Genomic DNA, 19,377 nt, shown 5'->3' with positions numbered 1-19,377 from the left:
TGCTGTTTGAATGAATACGTATGAGCCTGCTGCTGCCTACCATCGCTCAGTCAGACTGCTCTATCAAATATCAAATCATAGACTTAATTATAACATAATAACACACAGAAATAATTTGGTCATTAATATGGTCAAATCCGGAAAATATCATTTTGAAAACAAAACGTTTATTCTTTCAGTGAAATACGGTACCATTCCGTATTTTATCTAACTGGTGGCATCCCTAAGTCTAAATATTGCTGTTACATTGTACAACCTTCAATGTTATGTCATGATTATGTAAAATTCTGGCAAATTAGTTTGCAACGAGCCAGGCGGCCCAAACGGTTGCATATACCCTGACTCTACGTGCAATGAACCAAGAGAAGTGACAATTTCACCTGGTTAATATTGCCTGCGAACCTGGATTTCTTTTAGCTAAATATGCAGGTTTAAAAATATATACTTCTGTGTATTGATTTTCAGAAAGGCATTGATGTTTATGGTTAGGTACACGTTGGAGCAACGACGGTCCTTTTTCGTGAATGCGCACCGCATCGATTATATGCAACGCAGGACACGCTAGATAACCCCACTAGGGTATGTGGGACGTGAAATTGCAGAGCGCAAAATTCAAATATAGAAATACTCATTGTAAAAATACAGAAAACAAACAATTATTTTACATAGCTTTAACGATGAACTTCTTGTGAATCCAACCACGGTGTCAGATTTTAAAAATGCTTTACGGCGAAAGCATACCTTACGATTATTTGAGAACATAGCCCAGCAGACAAATCATTACAAACAGTAACCAGTCAAGTCGAAGACTTACACAAGTCAGAAACAGAGATAAAATGAATCACTTATCTTTGATGATCTTCATATGGTTGCACTCAGACGACATTCATTTACTCAATAAATGTTCGTTATGTTTGATAAAGTCTCTTTATATCCAAAAACCTCAGTTTTGTTAGCTCGTTTTCTTCAGCAATCCACAGGCTCAAACGCAATCACAACAGGCAGACAAAAAATCCAAATTGTATCCGTAAAGTTCATAGAAACATGTCAAACGATGTTTATATACAATCCTCAGGTTGTTTTTGCCTAAATAATCAATGTTATTTCAACCGGACAATAACGTTGTCAATATAAAAAGGTAAACAAGAAAGGCACTCTCTCGGTCGAGCGCATGAAAAAGCTCTGTAACACTGCAGGGTCCACTCATTCAGACTGCTCTTACTTCAACATTTTTCAGAATACAAGCCTGAAACAATTTCTAAATACTTGACATCTAGTGGAAGGCATAGGAACTGCAATTTGAGTCCTAACCGTTTGAAACTTTCGAGTGTTTTCTATCCAAATCTACCAATTATATGCATCCTATCTTCTGGGCCTCAGTAGCAGGCAGTAATATCAATATAAACTAGTAATATTATCAACCATGTGTAGTTAACTAGTGATTATGATTGATTGACTGTTTTTTATAAGATAAGTTTAACGCTAGCTAGCAACTTACCTTGGCTTCTTACTGCATCCGCGTAACAGGCAGGCTCCTCGTGGAGTGGAGAAAGGCAGGTGATTAGAGCGTTGGACTAGTTAACCGTAAGGTTGCAAGAATGAATCCCTGAGCTGACGAGGTAAAAATCTGTCGTTCTGCCCCTGAACAAGGCAGTTAACCCACTGTTCCTAGGCCGTCATTGAAAATAAGAATGTGTTCTTAACTGACTTGCCTCGTTAAATAAAAGTGTAAAAAAGAAAGGAGAAAAAAAGGCCAAATCTGTGTCCAAAAATACAGATTTCCGATTGTTATGAAAACTTGAAATCTGCCCTAATTAATCGTCCATTGCGATTAATCGTCCGACCTCTATTCTGTACTGTTGATATGGGTCGGAGGCTAACGGGGGACGATACGATAGGAGATGACCTCAACAACAAGTGATGGTGTCAGTAAAGCAGAAACAGCAGTAACAGCCTACACACTCACAGCTTCCTTCCAAGATTGTATTCATGTTTCTGACACCTTGGAAGTGGTTTGTTTACCAGGTCAAGCTACCTACCTACCTACACACCATCTTCCAACCCAGCTCCTTGTCACAGCTCCCTCCCACACAAGTTGTATCACGTTTCGTACACCAATGGTTTTGTTTACCTATTTGAGCTCCTACAGTGCCTTCGGAAAGTATTCAGACCCCTTGACTTTTTCTACATTTTGTTACGTGATAGCCTTATTCTAAAATGCAATAAATAAATACAACTTCCTAATAAACCTACACACTTTACCCCATAATGACAAAGCGAAAAAAAAAAGTTGACATTTTTACAAATGCATTAAACATAAAACAGAAATACTTTATTTACATAAATATTCAGACCCTTTTCTATGAGACTCGAAATTGAGCTCAGGTGCATCCTGTTTCCATTGATCATCCTTGTTTCTACAACTTGATTCGAGTCCACCTGTGGTAAATTCAATTGATTGGAAATTATTTGGAAAGGCAAACACCTGTCTATATAAAGGTCCCACAGTTGACAGTGCATGTCAGAGCAAAGGTTGAAGGAATGAGGTTGGAGGAATTGGCCAAGACAGGATTGTGTCGAGGCACAGATCTGCTGAAGGATACCAAAACATGTCTGCAGCATTGAAGGTCCCCAAGAACACAGTGGCCTCTATCATTCTTAAATGGAAGAAGTTTGGAACCACCAAGACTCTTCCTAGAGCTGGCCGCCCGGCCAAACTGAGCAATCGAGGGAGAAGGGCCTTGGCAAGGGAGGTGACCAAGAACCCAATGGTCACTGACAGAGCTCTAGACTTCCTCTGTGGAGATGGGAAAACCTTCCAGAAGGACAACCATCTCTGTAGCACTCCACCAATCAGGCCTTTATGGTAGTGACCAGACGGAAGCCACTCCTCAGTAAAAGGCACCACCACCCGCTTGGAGATTGCCAAAGGGCACCTAGACACTCAGAACATGAGAAACAAGATTCTCTGGTCTGATGAAACCAGGATTTAACTCTTTGGCCTGAATGCCAAGCATCACGTCTTGAAGAAAGCTGGCACCATCCCTACGGTGAAGCATGGTGGTGGCAGCATCATGCTCTGGGGATGTTTTTCAGCAGCAGGGATTGGGAGACTAGTCAGGATTAAGGCAAAGATGAACAGAGCAATGAAAACCTTCAGCAGAAATGTCTAAAAACTGTTTTTGTTTGTCATTATGGGGTATTGATTAGGGGGGGGGGGGGCGATTGAATACATTTTAGAATAAGGCTATAACCTAACAAAATGTGGAAAAAGCCAATGGGTCTGAATACTAGGCACTGTAAATCTTTGGTAAATGCTGAATTTCTACAAACTATTTACACACAAATTATTTCTGCCATGATTGATAAATGAGGCACAAAAAGGGTCAGAGGGGAATTTCATAAACACCAGCATCCAGGAACAAGAACCGTTTCTGACTGGAAACATGAAAGGGAGGTAGGGGTGAGCAAACAGGGACAGAATATGTGTGTGTGTGTGTGTGTGTGTGTACGTTTAAGGGTAACAGAACAGACAGTGACACATCGTGCTTACATGTTTCCAGTCTTAAGTTTTATTTGCAGAAGAGTAAACGAATTAAGACATGGTGACGGAGGCCCAGCAGCTTATAGACAGACACTGTGAGGCTGGTAGCCGTGATGATAAACCAACGATAGGAGAAATATGCAGAGCATACCACGCCGTGCCATCCCACGGTAATTAAACATCCTTCTGATAATGACACACACACACACACACACACACATAGATCCAGTACACTCAGACACACACAAGATGTACACAGACGTGTTCACACAGTCCATACACACACACACACACAGACCTCATGTCCTGTATATATGCACTGTGGAGCCATAGGCAGTATAGGTTGGTTTGGTCTCCTCTCAACTATGACAACAGGGGCTGCTATTCCAACTATTCACAGCCAGAGCATCACTGAATTAATTTCTATGTGTCCATGGAAACAGACAATTCAACCGAGAGCATAATGACTATATTCTCTATACATACTGTATAGTCCGGGTCTTGGCAGCAGTACTTCATCTACACTCATCATTTCTGGTCGTAATCTACTCTGGATTCTGTCATCTTATTTTATTACTAGCCTACTTCTAAAACCAGATTTAATCTAGCTTCAGATGTGGAACAAAATGTCAAGCCACACATTACTAGATTGTTAAATTGCAGACTTATAGTCTAACACAGTGGTTCCCAACCAGGGGTATTAGCACCTCTGGGGGTACTTGGTCTATGCACAGGGGGTACTTGAGAAGACTCATGAGACCATAGGCTCACTGGTAAAATGAACGAGGGGGTACTTCAGGGGTACTCCGGACAGAGCAATATTCAGTTGGTGGTACACGTACACACACACAGAGCGCCACTTCCTGTGCCTCTACATTGTCAGCTGCTTTGTTCTGGACAGGAAGTTAGACAGGTGGCACTATGGTGCCGTGGGGCCAGTCTGGCGCGGACTGACACACACACACACACACACACACACACACACACACACACACACACACACACACACACACACACACACACACACACACACACACACACAGTGGGGCAAAACTGGCACAGTGACACGTGAACACACAGACAGGTCTGTATATCCCTAATGACACCCTAATCCCTAAGTAGTGCTCTATGTAGAGAATAGGGTACCATTTGGAACGCGGAAAACGCTGAGGGGGAGACGGGCCTCAGCATGACTAAGCTCTGCTCCACTTCCTCAGGACAACCGTGAACTGGCAGACCAGGCACTACTCAACTAATAACCAGGATGAAATGTTTCCTCTTCCTTTCACACTCCCTTTTCAAGCCTTTTCTGAGGAAAACATGCTAAGTGACATCCAGGATGAAGGACGTGATAGGAGATAGTTTCGTGAGCCAACGCTAACTAGCTTTAGCACAATGACTGGATGTCTATGGTAACAGCTAGCATGCTTCAAACAAAGAGACATTCAAATGGTATCCACGAGTTCATCTGACTCTGGGAAAATATGTATCTCTACCCCTGGGATTTGGCCAGTTTAAAAATGGTGCTTCAGATGAAGGACCTGGCTTGCCAACCCTCCTTCCTGATGCAGCAGAAATAAAATAAATGAGTCACCTCTTCAATAAACAAGGATTAAAACAGGTACATTTGTAACATACATTCCTGTAGAAATAGTTCTCAATAGCATTACAATGTGCACTTTGTAAGGCAAACAAATACACAAAATACATGATTTGAATGCGTAAATGACCCAGTTAAATCTCCGGCATCCCAACCAAACTCTAACATGCATCATTTTCTCTTTAGAGGCTACATTGGCAGCACCGAAAGACATGGCATTATACACAACATATTCAATAAATAAATGTGTATTTTCTAAACCAATAAACCATTTGTTCCAACATCTGGTTATTTAAAATGTGAAGTCAGAATACAGGCACAGACTGACACCAGCTCTGTGACCAGTACAGATGAACTACAACAAACAGGATGTTCAATTACTACTGCAAGTCCGCCAGCACGGACGACCACGACTCAAAAAAATACAACAGAACCGGAGCGACGGGATGAAAGCCACTGTACATGAATTCAGCCCAGCCGTTTTCACTGCTGCTAGTAAGAGCTTGTATAGTTTTCATGGCAACAAAGGGTGAATCCCAAATGGAACCCTATTTAGTACACGACTTTGGACCAGTACCATTATGTTTTTATTTAACCTTTATTTAACTAGGCAAGTCAGTTAAGAACAAATTCTTATTTTCAATGACGGACTAGGAACAGTGGGTTAACTGCCTGTTCAGGGGCAGAACGACAGATTTGTACATTGTCAGCTCGGGGGCTTGAACTTGCAACCTTTCGGTTACTAGTCCAACACTCTAACCACTAGGCTACCTGCCGCCTCTACACTCTAACCACTAGGCTACCTGCCGCCTCCACACTCTAACCACTAGGCTACCTGCCGCCTCCACACTCTAACCACTAGGCTACCTGCCGCCTCTACACTCTAACCACTAGGCTACCTGCCGCCTCTACACTCTAACCACTAGGCTACCTGCCTCCTCTACACTCTAACCACTAGGCTACCTGCCGCCCCATTAGAAACAGGGTACCATTTGGAATGTCCTCTAAGCCAACTGTCTCAGTTAGACGATGTCTGGATGGAATCAGCTCAGATTGTCATTTCTCACAGAGCATTAGGAAGCCTACAGTAATACAGTACAAGGGGAGATTACAATGCAGCTGGTTGGATGGTTTCAACAATCTCTTCTTTCCATGGAGACAAATGAGAGGGCTGATATACAACTGGTTTGATGAATAGAGATTCATAGGTCGGCTCCAGCCCTGCATAGTGTGACTGACTGAGGCAGGCTAAGGGACTGGCTGGCAGAGATTTCCTGGGAATGTCCAACTAAAGATCATACAGGCACAGGGCTATGAGTAAGACATCTTTAAGCATGCGCACACACACACACACACAGTCCTGTGGCGGCATGTGAAACAGGATCATATGATCATGCTGGGGGTAAATGAGTGATGGGAAAATCTGAGGAAAGAATGCTTCAAACTGGAAAAAAGGGAGCCTTAACCAACCCGTCTGCCTGCCTGCCTGTCTGTCTGCCTGTCTGTCTGCCTGTCTGCCCGTCTGCCTGCCCGTCTGCCTGCCCGTCTGCCTGCCCGTCTGCCCGCCTGCCTGCCCGCCCGTCCGTCCGTCCATCCAGGCCTGCAGGGCATGTTAGCTCTGTCTGTCACATTACACAATTTGTTCCAGTGTGGACACACCAGGCAGTTTCCAGTCTGTGTTCCAGTCATCTCAGTAAGGGGAGAGACGACGGTCTGTCCCAGCTGTGGACGTGACCGTCATGACTACAACCAGGCAGCCAAAATCCTTTTTGGCGTCTATCTATTAGTCTGTCTGTGTGTCTGTGTGTGTGTGTGTGTGTGTGTGTGTGTGTGTGTGTGTGTGTGTGTGTGTGTGTGTGTGTGAGAGAGAGAGGAGACGAGGCAGTAGCAGACACTGAGGCTCTGGGGGATTACAGAGAGGACAAGGCATAACTCTGACCTCTGATAACAGTCAGACAGTAGTCGCACTTACACACAAAGGGAAACACACACACACACAGTAGTCAGAGACAGAGACTGGCCGGCTTCTGATGGCCCACTGATAGGCGTCTGCCACCAACAAAGGAAACTTATCTAAGGGAAACCGCTGACCGCCGATCCATTCAGACTCAGAGTCTCTCTCCCTCCATGTCCATAAAGGGCCCCTCTTCCTCTGGTTTTGTTTGACCATGGGCTCTTCTTGTTTTCCATTCAGACAGCCGGTCACTCACCCGCTCTGCCTCTCTCAATTCAATGGGCTTTACTGGCATGGTAACATACAATACTCTGAGTGATGAAAACATTAAGACAGGGAATGGCTGTTTTCTTCTCCCATAACGTATTTTTCATCCAAGAGGTCCATGAAATCGTCATATTTTCCTGATGTGGTGCATTATTTTCCCCATGACAGACTGACCAGGTCAATCCTTGTTGATATCTTGTTAAATCCACTTCAAATCCATGTTGAATGTCCTGTATGCTGTCTGTCTATTGCAGTTCATCTGTACCAGTCACAGAGCCGGTGACAGGTTAAAGAAGGATTTTTAAGCCTTGAGACAATTGAGAATGTGTGCCATTCAGAGGGTGAATGGCAAGACAACATATTTAAGTGCCTTTGAACGGGATACGGGATATGACAGGGGCACCAGTTTGTGTCAAGAACTGCAACGCTGCAGGGTTTTTCACGTTCAACAGTTTCCTGTGTGTATCAAGAATGATCCACACAACTGTGGGAAGCGTTGGAGTCAACATGGGCCAGAATCCCTGTGGAACGCTTTCGCCACCTTGTACAGTGTATGACCCGACGAACAGAGGCTGTTCTGCTGTTCTGAGGCCAAATTTGTAACATTAACCAATATTTTAAAATGGATTAAATAGTGTTATTTACACATCTACACACAATAAGCCATAATGATGAAGCAAAAACAGATTTTTTGAAATGTATAAAACAAATAAAACATGGAAATATCACATTTACATAAGTATTCAGACCCTTTACTCAGTACTTTGTTGAAGCACCTTTGGCAGTGATTACAGCCTAGTCTTCTTGGGTATGACGCTACAAGCTTGGTACACCTGTATTTGGGGAGTTATTTTACACAGATCCTCTCAAGCTCCGTCAGGTTGAGTGGGGAGTGTCACTGCAAAGCTATTTTCAGGTCTCTCCAGAGATGATTGATCAGGTTCAAGTCTGGACTCTGGCTGGGCCACTCAATGACATTCAGAGACTTTTACCGAAGCCCCTCCTGCGTTGTCTTAGCTGTGTGCTTAGGGTTGTTATCCTGGCTGTGCGCTTGGGGTCGTTGTCCTGTTGGAAGATGAACCTTCGTCCCAGTCTGAGGTCCTGAGCGCTCTGGAACAGGTTTTCATCAAGGATCTCTCTCTTCTTTGCTCTGTTCATCTTTCATCAAAGTCTCATAGCAAAGGGTCTAAATACTTATGTTATTAAGGTATCTGCTTCTTATATATATATATATATATATATATATATATAAATACATTTGCTAAAATTCCTAAAAACCTGTTTCTGCTTTGTCATCATGGGGAATTGTGTGTAGATTGCTGAGGATGTGTTTTATTTAATCCATTTTAGAATTAGGCTGTAACGTAATGGTACTGAGCAGCCCGGCTAGTAGTGACTATTTCACAGTCTGATGGCCTGGAGATAGAAGCTGTTTTTCAGTCATTTAGTGCCAGCTTTGATGCACCTGTGCTGTCTCCGCCTTCTACATGGTAGCAGGCCGTGGCTCAGGTGGCAGAGGTTCTTGATTATCTTCTAGGCCTTCCTGTAACACTGTAGATGTACTGGAGGGACTGTGCACCACCCTCTGGAGAGCTCTTCACCCTCATCCATGTGGATGGGGGCATGCTCTCTCTACTGTTCATGATCAGCTCCTTCGTTTTGTTGACTTTGAGAGGTTATCCCCCCCCTTTAGGCTGTCTCGTGGTAATCAGACCTACCACTGCTGGGTTGTATTTACAATGGTGTTTGTTCTTCACAGGTAGTCCCTTGTTGCAACAGGTCACCAATATTGCTGCTGTGATGGCACACTGTGGTATTTCACCTAATAGATATGTAAGATTATCAAAATTGGAATTGATGAACAATTCTTTCTGTAATATGAGAGAAATTTGTCTCTTATATGGTCATACATTAGGCAGGAGATTAGGAAGTGCAGCTCAGATTCCATCACATTTTGTGGGCAGTGTGTACATAGACTGTCTTCTCTTGAGAGCCAGGTCTGCCTGCGGCAGCCTCTCAGTAGCCAGACTATATTCACTGAGTCTGTACACAACAGTTCCCCCTCATTCTGCTGTTTGATTGACTCATGGTTGTATCTCATCTCTTTCTCCAGTAATTGGTTTCATCCCTCTCTTCTCCTATAGAAGCCCCTCCTATAGAAGTCAGGCTGAGAGATGAAAGAGACCATCACTACATCTTTGTGATGCCAACAATGTTCTAAGCACTACATTTACATCATTCCCCTCCGGTTTGCTGTTTTTTTATGTTAAATGTCATTCTGAAATAGGATCTTTCATGTACACAAAGCGCATGGGCCTAGGAAGAATTCAACAGTTCTAAAAAAAGAACAGGAAACATTTGAAAATAAAGCACCACACCAGGCAAATATGACAATTTCATGATCATGGACCTCTTGGATGAAAAATACATTATGGGAGAAGAAAACAGCCATTCCCTGTCTCTTTCACTCACTATCTAATGTCTCTTCTCCCTCCCTCAGTCCCTCCCTACCTCCCACAGAGCTCTGAGTAGCGGTCCCATCTCGTCTGATGAGGAACGTTCCAACTGGCCCCTCCCTCAGTCCCTCCCTACCTCCCACAGAGCTCTGAGTAGCGGTCCCATCTCGTCTGATGAGGAACGTTCCAACTGGCCCCTCCCTCAGTCCCGCCCACAGAGCTCTGAGTAGCGGTCCCATCTCGTCTGATGAGGAAGGTTCCACAGAGCTCTGAGTAACTCGCCTGATGAGGCCCCTCCCTCAGCCCCGCCCACAGAGCTCTGAGTAGCGGTCCCATCTCGTATGATGAGGAACGTTCCAACTGGCCCCTCCCTCAGCCCCGCCCACAGAGCTCTGAGTAGCGGTCCCATCTCGTATGATGAGGAACGTTCCAACTGGCCCCTCCCTCAGCCCCGCCCACAGAGCTCTGAGTAGCGGTCCCATCTCGTATGATGAGGAACGTTCCAACTGGCCCCTCCCTCAGCCCCGCCCACAGAGCTCTGAGTAGCGGTCCCATCTCGTATGATGAGGAACGTTCCAACTGGCCCCTCCCTCAGCCCCGCCCACAGAGCTCTGAGTAGCGGTCCCATCTCGTATGATGAGGAACGTTCCAACTGGCCCCTCCCTCAGCCCCGCCCACAGAGCTCTGAGTAGCGGTCCCATCTCGTATGATGAGGAACGTTCCAACTGGCCCCTCCCTCAGTCCCGCCCACAGAGCTCTGAGTAGCGGTCCCATCTCGTCTGATGAGGACCGTTCCAACTGGCCTCTCCCTCAGCCCCTCCCTCAGTCCCGCCCACAGAGCTCTGAGTAGCGGTCCCATCTCGTATGATGAGGAACGTTCCAACTGGCCCCTTCCTCCTTCCTGAAAGCCTTTCCTTCATGCTCCTTCGCTAGATTTCCCTGGCGCAGGAGTGTGTATGTGTGTGTGCGTAGCCAGGAAGAGCAGGAGGCGCAGGGGAGGCAGGAGAGCACAACATGCCAATAGAAACCGTCTGATCCGAGGTCAAATCAGACCCTTAATAATAACCACAACACTGTTAACAGCCCAGTCCCCTGTGGTACCACCAACACATCCCTTCTCATTGTCCAGGGGACTATAGGCTGTCCTCTGCAGGACAAATACCATTCATTCTTCCGCTTGGCTGTCAGACAGAACAGGCTCGTTGTCCTACATAAAGACATCAGTGTGAGTAGTGTACTCAAGTCCTGATTTACAACCAGGGTGCATTGTAGACTGTGGTTAACTGCAGCCATGGCATGTAGGCAGACAGTAAAGGGATTTAGCTCGCTAGCTGCCATTCTAGAATGAGAGAGGACGTGGAAGAATCCTAAACAAAGCAAAGTAATGAAGAGACTAGCACAGTCAGGCACCTGTCCAGTCTGGCCAATGCTACAGTGTTGTCTGTCTATTTCTATCTATCTGTGAGCACACAGCCCTCTTTGGTCCTGTGAACGGGAGACATAATGGGGCTCTCTCAATGAGGAGTCCACACACAAACAGACCTGAGGATCCTTCACCGCTGTAAATCAACCAGACAGACTGGTCTGACCTCCTGCTGAACCCGACTCAGCAGCCAATAGTGGTGTGAGAAGAGCCTTGTGTGAAGGGAGACAGACTCGGGTAATGCAGAAGTGGACGATTGGAACGATGGGAACGATGGAGAGAGTAAAAAACATCCACAAAACACTACAAAGAAAATGTCAAATACATTTCTTCCTTCTGGCCAGTCTTTCCAATCCATCTATCAATCAAATGTATTTTATAAAGCCCTTTTACATTTACTAAAACACCAAACAGCAAGCAATGCAGATGTAGAAGCACAGTGGCTAGGAAAAACTCCCCAGAAAGGTAGGAACCTAGGAAGAAACCTAGAGGGGAACCAGGCTCTGAGGGGTGGCCAGTCTTAGAGTACTTGGCCATTAAGGCCAGATTATTATTTGACTCAGCTGGAAGAACAATCACAGTGGTTGTAGAGGGTGCAACAGTACCTCACACCGCCATAATCATTACATACATTGATAAAATATCTAGACAGAGGTCTAACATAACTGTCTTGGTCTGACAATGAGGAAACAACAGGCAACACAACGTCTCAAAGCTGCTGAAAAGTGAAATGCATGGATATATGAGAGAGAGAGAGAGAGAGACAGACAGCGAGAGAGACCGAGACGGACAGCGAGAGAGACCGAGACGGACAGCGAGAGAGACCGAGACGGACAGCGAGAGAGACCGAGACGGACAGCGAGAGAGACCGAGACGGACAGCGAGAGAGCCAGACGGACGGAGAGAGAGCCAGACGGAGAGAGAGCCAGACGGACGGAGAGAGAGCCAGACGGAGAGAGAGCCAGACGGACGGAGAGAGAGCCAGACGGAGAGAGAGCCAGACGGAGAGAGAGCCAGACGGAGAGAGAGCCAGACGGAGAGAGAGCCAGACCGAGAGAGAGCCAGACCGAGAGAGAGCCAGACCGAGAGAGAGCCAGACCGAGAGAGAGCCAGACCGAGAGAGAGCCAGACCGAGAGAGAGCCAGACCGAGAGAGAGCCAGACCGAGAGAGAGCCAGACCGAGAGAGAGCCAGACCGAGAGAGAGCCAGACCGAGAGAGAGCCAGACCGAGAGAGAGCCAGACCGAGAGAGAGCCAGACCGAGAGAGAGCCAGACCGAGAGAGAGCCAGACCGAGAGAGAGCCAGACCGAGAGAGAGCCAGACCGAGAGAGAGCCAGACGGAGAGAGAGCCAGACAGAGAGAGAGCCAGACAGAGAGAGAGCCAGACAGAGAGAGAGCCAGACAGAGAGAGAGCCAGACAGAGGGAAAGAGAGAGACAGGGAGAGAGAGTAAAGTCTCTCTGGCGCTGTCCTCACAGACACACACGCGCAGACACACGCGCGCAGACACACGCGCGCAGACACACGCGCGCAGACACACGCGCACGCAGACACACGCGCACGCAGACACACGCGCACGCAGACACACGCAGACACACGCGCGCGCAGACACACGCGCGCAGACACACGCGCGCAGACACACGCGCGCAGACACACGCGCGCAGACACACGCGCGCAGACACACGCGCGCAGACACACGCGCGTGTGCGCGTGTCCGTGTGTCTGTGTGCGTGTGTGTCTGTGCGTGTGTCTGTGCGTGTGTGTCTGTGCGTGTGTGTCTGTGCGTGTGTGTCTGTGCGTGTGTGTCTGTGCGTGTGTGTGTGTGTCCGTGTGTGTGCGGGCTGAGTCGGTGCGTCTGTGCGGGTGCGTCTGTGCGCGTGCGTCTGTATCTGTGCGGGCTGAGTCGGCGCGTCTGTGCGGGTGTGTGTATCTGCATCCCTGTGCGGGTGTGGGCTAGACTTGGGTGGTATAACGGGGTATTTTGAAATAACAACGGTATGATTTTCAACACGGTCAACAATTACAACGACAAATACTTCCTGGATCCAGATCCCTGCTGTTGAATAATTGTTGTGTGTGTGCAGCAAACCTTTTGAATTAGCTGTGTAACGCTATGAGCTGGGGTGTCTGTTCTTGCAATTCGTTTGTGTTGTATTGCGCTTGTTAGCATTTAGCTAGCGTCCGCTATGGGAATTTGCATATTATTTAAAAAGATTTCAGTTTAGAAAGGAATAGCGTCCCCTTGTGTGCACTGCTGATAATACTGTATAACCCTGTACAGCAACAGGATAACGGTAGGAAACCCCAGTGGTCACCTTCTTGTACTTACTTGCTACCCCTGAGGCGAGGCCGTAGAGCAGGCCTCCACCGTCCGACTGCTGATCAAAGATGTGTGTGGCTGGGGGAGGACACTTCTCCTGTCTGATGAAGTTATACAGCAGGGTCTTCACTAACCGACTGGTCAGGGACACACTGGCAGAACAGAGACAGAGAAGAGGTCAGTGACAGAAACTGATCTACAGCACCACACAGAACAGGTCTGAGCAGGGTCTTCACTGTTTTATTTTTTTATTTGACCTTTATTTAACTAGGCAAGTCAGTTTTAAGAACAAATTCTTATTTTCAATGATGGCCTAGGAACAGTGGGTTAAATGCCTGTTCAGGGGCAGTACGACAGATCTACAGCAACCTTCCGGTTACTAGTCCAACGCTCTAACCACTAGGCTACCCTGCCACTAACTGACTGGTCAGGGACAAGAGGACTACAGTCTGTAACACCAAGTCAGACACAGCACCAGAAAACAGACCTGCTGCCTGTGGATGAACAGGACTTTAACCATGAATGGTTGTTATCATAGGTCATCGTATATTGTAACAGTTTCCTAAAAGCACATATCTGAAGAAACAGGGGTTGTTTACCTTTTCCATTTATTTCCTGTCAGTGAACCAGAGGAGAGTTGGTCTCATAATCTCAAGACCGATGTTGAAATCATGAAATACGTTAAAGGACTCTGGAGACAGGATGACTGGCCTTTCTGTGTTAATAATAAAAGGTGTTTACTGTTTTTGGATGTTTTTATGGAAAACCAATGTTAAAACATGAAAATAGCTTGGACAGATACGGGAAAACTGCCCAAGAAAAGCACGTTTGTTGTGTTTAAAATGTGAGGAGAGAAACACAAACTCTATTGTGAGAGGCTGGTGTGTGAGAGGGTGGTGTGTGTATGTGTGTGTGAGAGAGAGAGAGAGAGAGAGGCTGGTGTATGTGTGTTAGTGCTAAATACGGCTGCTAGAATCCTGACTAGAACCAAAAAATTTAATCATATTACTCCAGTGCTAGCCTCTCTACACTGGCTTCCTGTCAAAGCAAGGGCTGATTTCAAGGTTTTACTGCTAACCTACAAAGCATTACATGGGCTTGCTCCTACCTATCTCTCTGATTTGGTCCTGCCGTACATACCTACACGTACGCTACGTTCACAAGACGCAGGCCTCCTAATTGTCCCTAAAATTTCTAAGCAAACAGCTGGAGGCAGGGATTTCTCCTATAGAGCTCCATTTTTATGGAACGGTCTGCCTACCCATGTCAGAGACACAAACTCGGTCTCATCCTTTAAGTCTTTACTGAAGACTCATCTCTTCAGTGGGTCATATGATTGAGTGTAGTCTGGCCCAGGAGTGGGAAGGTGAACGGAAAGGCTCTGGAGCAACGAACCGCCCTTGCTGTCTCTTCCTGGCCGGTTCCCCTCTTTCCACTGGGATTCTCTGCCTCTAACCCTATTACAGGGGCTGAGTCACTGGCTTACTGGGGCTCTCTCATGCCGTCCCTGGAGGGGGTGCGTCACCTGAGTGGGTTGATTCACTGTTGTGATCACCCTGTCTGGGTTGGCGCCCCCCCCCCTTGGGTTGTGCCGTGGCGGAGATCTTTGTGGGCTATACTCAGCCTTGTCTCAGGATGGTAAGTTGGTGGTTGAAGATATCCCTCTAGTGGTGTGGGGGCTGTGCTTTGGCAAAGTGGGTGGGGTTATATCCTTCCTGTTTGGCCCTGTCCGGGGGTGTCCTCGGATGGGGCCACAGTGTCTCCTGACCCCTCCTGTCTCAGCCTCCAGTATTTATGCTGCAGTAGTTTATGTGTCGGGGGCTGGGGTCAGTTTGTTATATCTGGAGTACTTCTCCTGTCCTATTCGGTGTCCTGTGTGAATCTAAGTGTGCGTTCTCTAATTCTCTCCTTCTCTCTTTCTTTCTCTCTCTCGGAGGACCTGAGCCCTAGGACCATGCCCCAGGACTACCTGACATGATGACTCCTTGCTGTCCCCAGTCCACCTGGCCATGCTGCTGCTCCAGTTTCAACTTCCACCTGACTGTGCTGCTGCTCCAGTTTCAACTGTTCTGCCTTATTATTATTCAACCATGCTGGTCATTTATGAACATTTGAACATCTTGGCCATGTTCTGTTATAATCTCCACCCGGCACAGCCAGAAGAGGACTGGCCACCCCACATAGCCTGGTTCCTCTCTAGGTCTCTTCCTAGGTTTTGGCCTTTCTAGGGAGTTTTTCCTAACCACCGTGCTTCTACACCTGCATTGCTTGCTGTTTGGGGTTTTAGGCTGGGTTTCTGTACAGCACTTTGAGATATCAGCTGATGTACGAAGGGCTATAAAAATACATTTGATTTGATTTGTGTGAGAGAGAGAGAGAGCGAGGCTGGTGTATGTGCGTGTGTGTGTGTGTGTGTGTGTGAGAGAGAGAGAGGCTGCTGGTGTGAGAGAGAGGCTGCTGGTGTGAGAGAGGGGCTGCTGGTGTGCGAGAGGGGCTGCTGGTGTGCGAGAGGGGCTGCTGGTGTGCGAGAGGGGCTGCTGGTGTGCGAGAGGGGCTGCTGGTGTGAGAGAGAGGCTGCTGGTGTGAGAGAGAGGCTGCTGGTGTGAGAGAGGGGCTGCTGGTGTGAGAGAGAGGCTGCTGGTGTGCGCGCGTGTGAGAGAGAGGCTGCTGGTGTGCGCGCGTGTGAGAGAGAGGCTGCTGGTGTGCGCGCGTGTGAGAGAGAGGCTGCTGGTGTGAGAGAGAGGCTGCTGGTGTGAGAGAGGGGCTGCTGGTGTGAGAGAGAGGCTGCTGGTGTGAGAGAGGGGCTGCTGGTGTGAGAGAGAGGCTGCTGGTGTGCGCGCGTGTGAGAGAGAGGCTGCTGGTGTGCGCGCGTGTGAGAGAGAGGCTGCTGGTGTGCGCGCGTGTGAGAGAGAGGCTGCTGGTGTGCGCGCGTGTGAGAGAGAGGCTGCTGGTGTGCGCGTGTGAGAGAGAGGCTGCTGGTGTGCGCGCGTGTGAGAGAGAGGCTGCTGGTGTGCGCGTGTGAGAGAGAGGCTGCTGGTGTGCGCGCGTGTGAGAGAGAGGCTGCTGGTGTGCGCGCGTGTGAGAGAGAGGCTGCTGGTGTGCGCGCGTGTGAGAGAGAGGCTGCTGGTGTGCGCGCGTGTGAGAGAGAGGCTGCTGGTGTGCGCGCGTGTGAGAGAGAGGCTGCTGGTGTGCGCGCGTGTGAGAGAGAGGCTGGTGTGCGCGCGTGTGAGAGAGGCTGGTGTGCGCGCGTGTGAGAGAGAGGCTGGTGTGGGCGCGTGTGAGAGGGAGGCTGGTGTGGGCGCGTGTGAGAGAGAGTCTGGTGTGGGTGCGTGTGAGAGAGAGGCTGGTGTGGGTGCGTGTGAGAGAGAGGCTGGTGTGGGTGCGTGTGAGAGACAGGCTGGTGTGGGTGCGTGTGAGAGAGAGGCTGGTGTGGGTGCGTGTGAGAGAGAGGCTGGTGTGGGTGCGTGTGAGAGAGAGGCTGGTGTGCGTGCGTGTGAGAGACAGGCTGGTGTGGGTGAGAGTGTGAGAGAGGCTGCTGGTGTGCGCTCGTGTGAGAGAGAGGCGGCTGGTGTGGGTGAGAGCGAGAGAGAGGCTGGTGTGGGTGCGTGTGAGAGAGAGGCTGGTGTGGGTGCGTGTGAGAGAGAGGCTGGTGTGGGTGCGTGTGAGAGAGAGGCTGGTGTGGGTGAGAGCGAGAGAGAGGCTGGTGTGGGTGAGAGCGAGAGAGAGGCTGGTGTGGGTGAGAGCGAGAGAGAGGCTGGTGTGGGTGAGAGCGAGAGAGAGGCTGGTGTGGGTGAGAGCGAGAGAGAGGCTGGTGTGGGTGAGAGCGAGAGAGAGGCTGGTGTGGGTGAGAGCGAGAGAGAGGCTGGTGTGGGTGAGAGCGAGAGAGAGGCTGGTGTGGGTGCGTGTGAGAGAGAGGCTGGTGTGGGTGCGTGTGAGAGAGAGGCTGGTGTGGGTGAGAGTGAGAGAGAGGCTGGTGTGGGTGAGAGTGAGGCTGGTGTGGGTGAGAGCGAGAGAGAGGCTGGTGTGGGTGAGAGCGAGAGAGAGGCTGGTGTGGGTGAGAGTGAGAGAGAGGCTGGTGTGGGTGAGAGTGAGAGAGAGGCTGGTGTGTGCGTGTGAGAGAAAGGCTGGTGTGGGTGCGTGTGAGAGAGAGGCTGGTGTGGGTGCGTGTGAGAGACAGGCTGGTGTGGGTGGGTGAGAGAGACAGGCTGGTGTGGGTGCGTGAGAGAGACAGGCTGGTGTGGGTGAGAGCGAGAGAGAGGCTGGTGTGGGTGAGAGCGAGGAGAGGCTGGTGTGGGTGCGTGTGAGAGAGAGGCTGGTGAGAGCGAGAGCGAGAGAGGTGGACAGCTTAGAGAAACAGCTTGTGTTTTTGTGGGCGTTGTTTTTCGTCCGATGCTTCCTGTGTGCCCTGGCCAGTCTCCCACTGGACCCGACAGGGTCGGACCGTGTGTGTGTGTGTGTGTGTGTTTGTACTACGCTTTGTGAGTGTGTACGTCTCTTTGTGAGTGTGTACGAACACCGTGCTCTCGCAACAAAACAACACTGCAGCATGGCGGCAGCAACTCTGTAACCCTGAACCTTTGACACAACACTGACCAGAGCACTACCCCTGCCCGTCCTGTCCCGTATCCTTACGCCACAGACACAATCACTATGTGTTCTGCCTCCTCTTGACCTTTGGTTACACACTACCAGACGGGTTTGGGCCAGACCAACCCAAATGGCACCCTGTTGTCTATGTAGTGCACTACTTTTGACCAGTACTCCACAATGGGCCCTGATCAAAAGCAGTGCACTAAGTAGTGTCATTTGGGACGTACCCCTCTGGAACCACCAGGGAGATAACTGGCTCTCTGCTTAGTGCCCGAGACAGACAGACATCTTAGCTGGGCCACTTTTCACAGAAAGTGAGAGCTGAGAACATGGTACTCGGGGAACCTTGAATCTGAAACAAATTTCCAAAGACACATGAAGACTTGCTAAAGTTCCTTAGTTCACGTGATTGTGTTATTCTGTGTTATTCTGGATATTCCCGTGCCAAGAATTACTTTTAGATCATGTGATTGGGTCATTGTGTCAAGTAAGAGTAAATGGGGATGTCTTTGAGACTATAGCCACACCCCCATGTGTGCTGAGGTATGTGGCAGACCTGGGTTGAAATTGTATTTGATTTCTTTCAAATGTTTCCACAGTCCAATCGTCCCCACACTCCAATCTTTCCTTCATCAGGTACTGGGAAATGAGTCTGTCTCACAGGATCTGAGTGTGTGTGTTGATCCATGACTCTACTCACCATCGTTCCTTCATCAGGTACTGGTAAATGAGTCCGTCTCTCAGTATCTCCTTGTGGAAGAGCTGGTAGGACAGTAACACCAACATGGTGGTCACAGCCTCAAACAGGATACTGTACGTGATGTCCCTGTGAGAGAGAGAGAAAGAGAGAGAGATAGAGTGAGAGAGAGACAGACAGACAGAGAACATCTCCAATAAAATTAAATCTAGAATCGGCTTCCTATTTCGCAACAAAGCCTCCTTCACTCATGCTGCCAAACATACCCTTGTAAAACTGACCATCCTACCAACCTAGACTTCGGCGATGTCATTTACAAAATAGCCTCCAACACTCTACTCAGCAGTCTATCACAGTGCCATCCGTTTTGTCACCAAAGCCCCATATACTACCCACCACTGCGACCTGTACGCTTTCGTTGGTTGGCCCTCGCTTCATACTCGTCGCCAAACCCACTGGCTCCAGGTCATCTACAAGTCTCTGCTAGGTAAAGCCCCGCCTTATCTCAGCTCACTGGTCACCATAGC

General features: G+C 48.5%; 1 protein-coding gene across 5 annotated transcripts in view; it reads right to left on the bottom strand.

The window, feature by feature from the left end:
- Positions 1–19,377, bottom strand: part of dym (dymeclin) — a 231,371-nt gene that overhangs the window by 164,657 nt on the left and 47,337 nt on the right. For all 5 annotated transcript variants that reach the window (XM_065007583.1, XM_065007580.1, XM_065007581.1 and 2 more), the window contains exons 7-8: positions 18,854–18,979; positions 13,573–13,715 (exon numbers count right to left, since the gene is read on the bottom strand). In XM_065007583.1, coding sequence (XP_064863655.1) covers positions 13,573–13,715; positions 18,854–18,979 — 269 coding nt within the window. The remainder of the gene's footprint in view (positions 1–13,572; positions 13,716–18,853; positions 18,980–19,377) is intronic.

This window comes from Oncorhynchus nerka, linkage group LG22 (assembly GCF_034236695.1).
Source record: "Oncorhynchus nerka isolate Pitt River linkage group LG22, Oner_Uvic_2.0, whole genome shotgun sequence".
Classification (NCBI taxonomy): domain Eukaryota; kingdom Metazoa; phylum Chordata; class Actinopteri; order Salmoniformes; family Salmonidae; genus Oncorhynchus; species Oncorhynchus nerka.
Note: the sequence above shows the minus strand (reverse complement) of the source record. Positions and strands in the feature narration are given on the sequence as shown.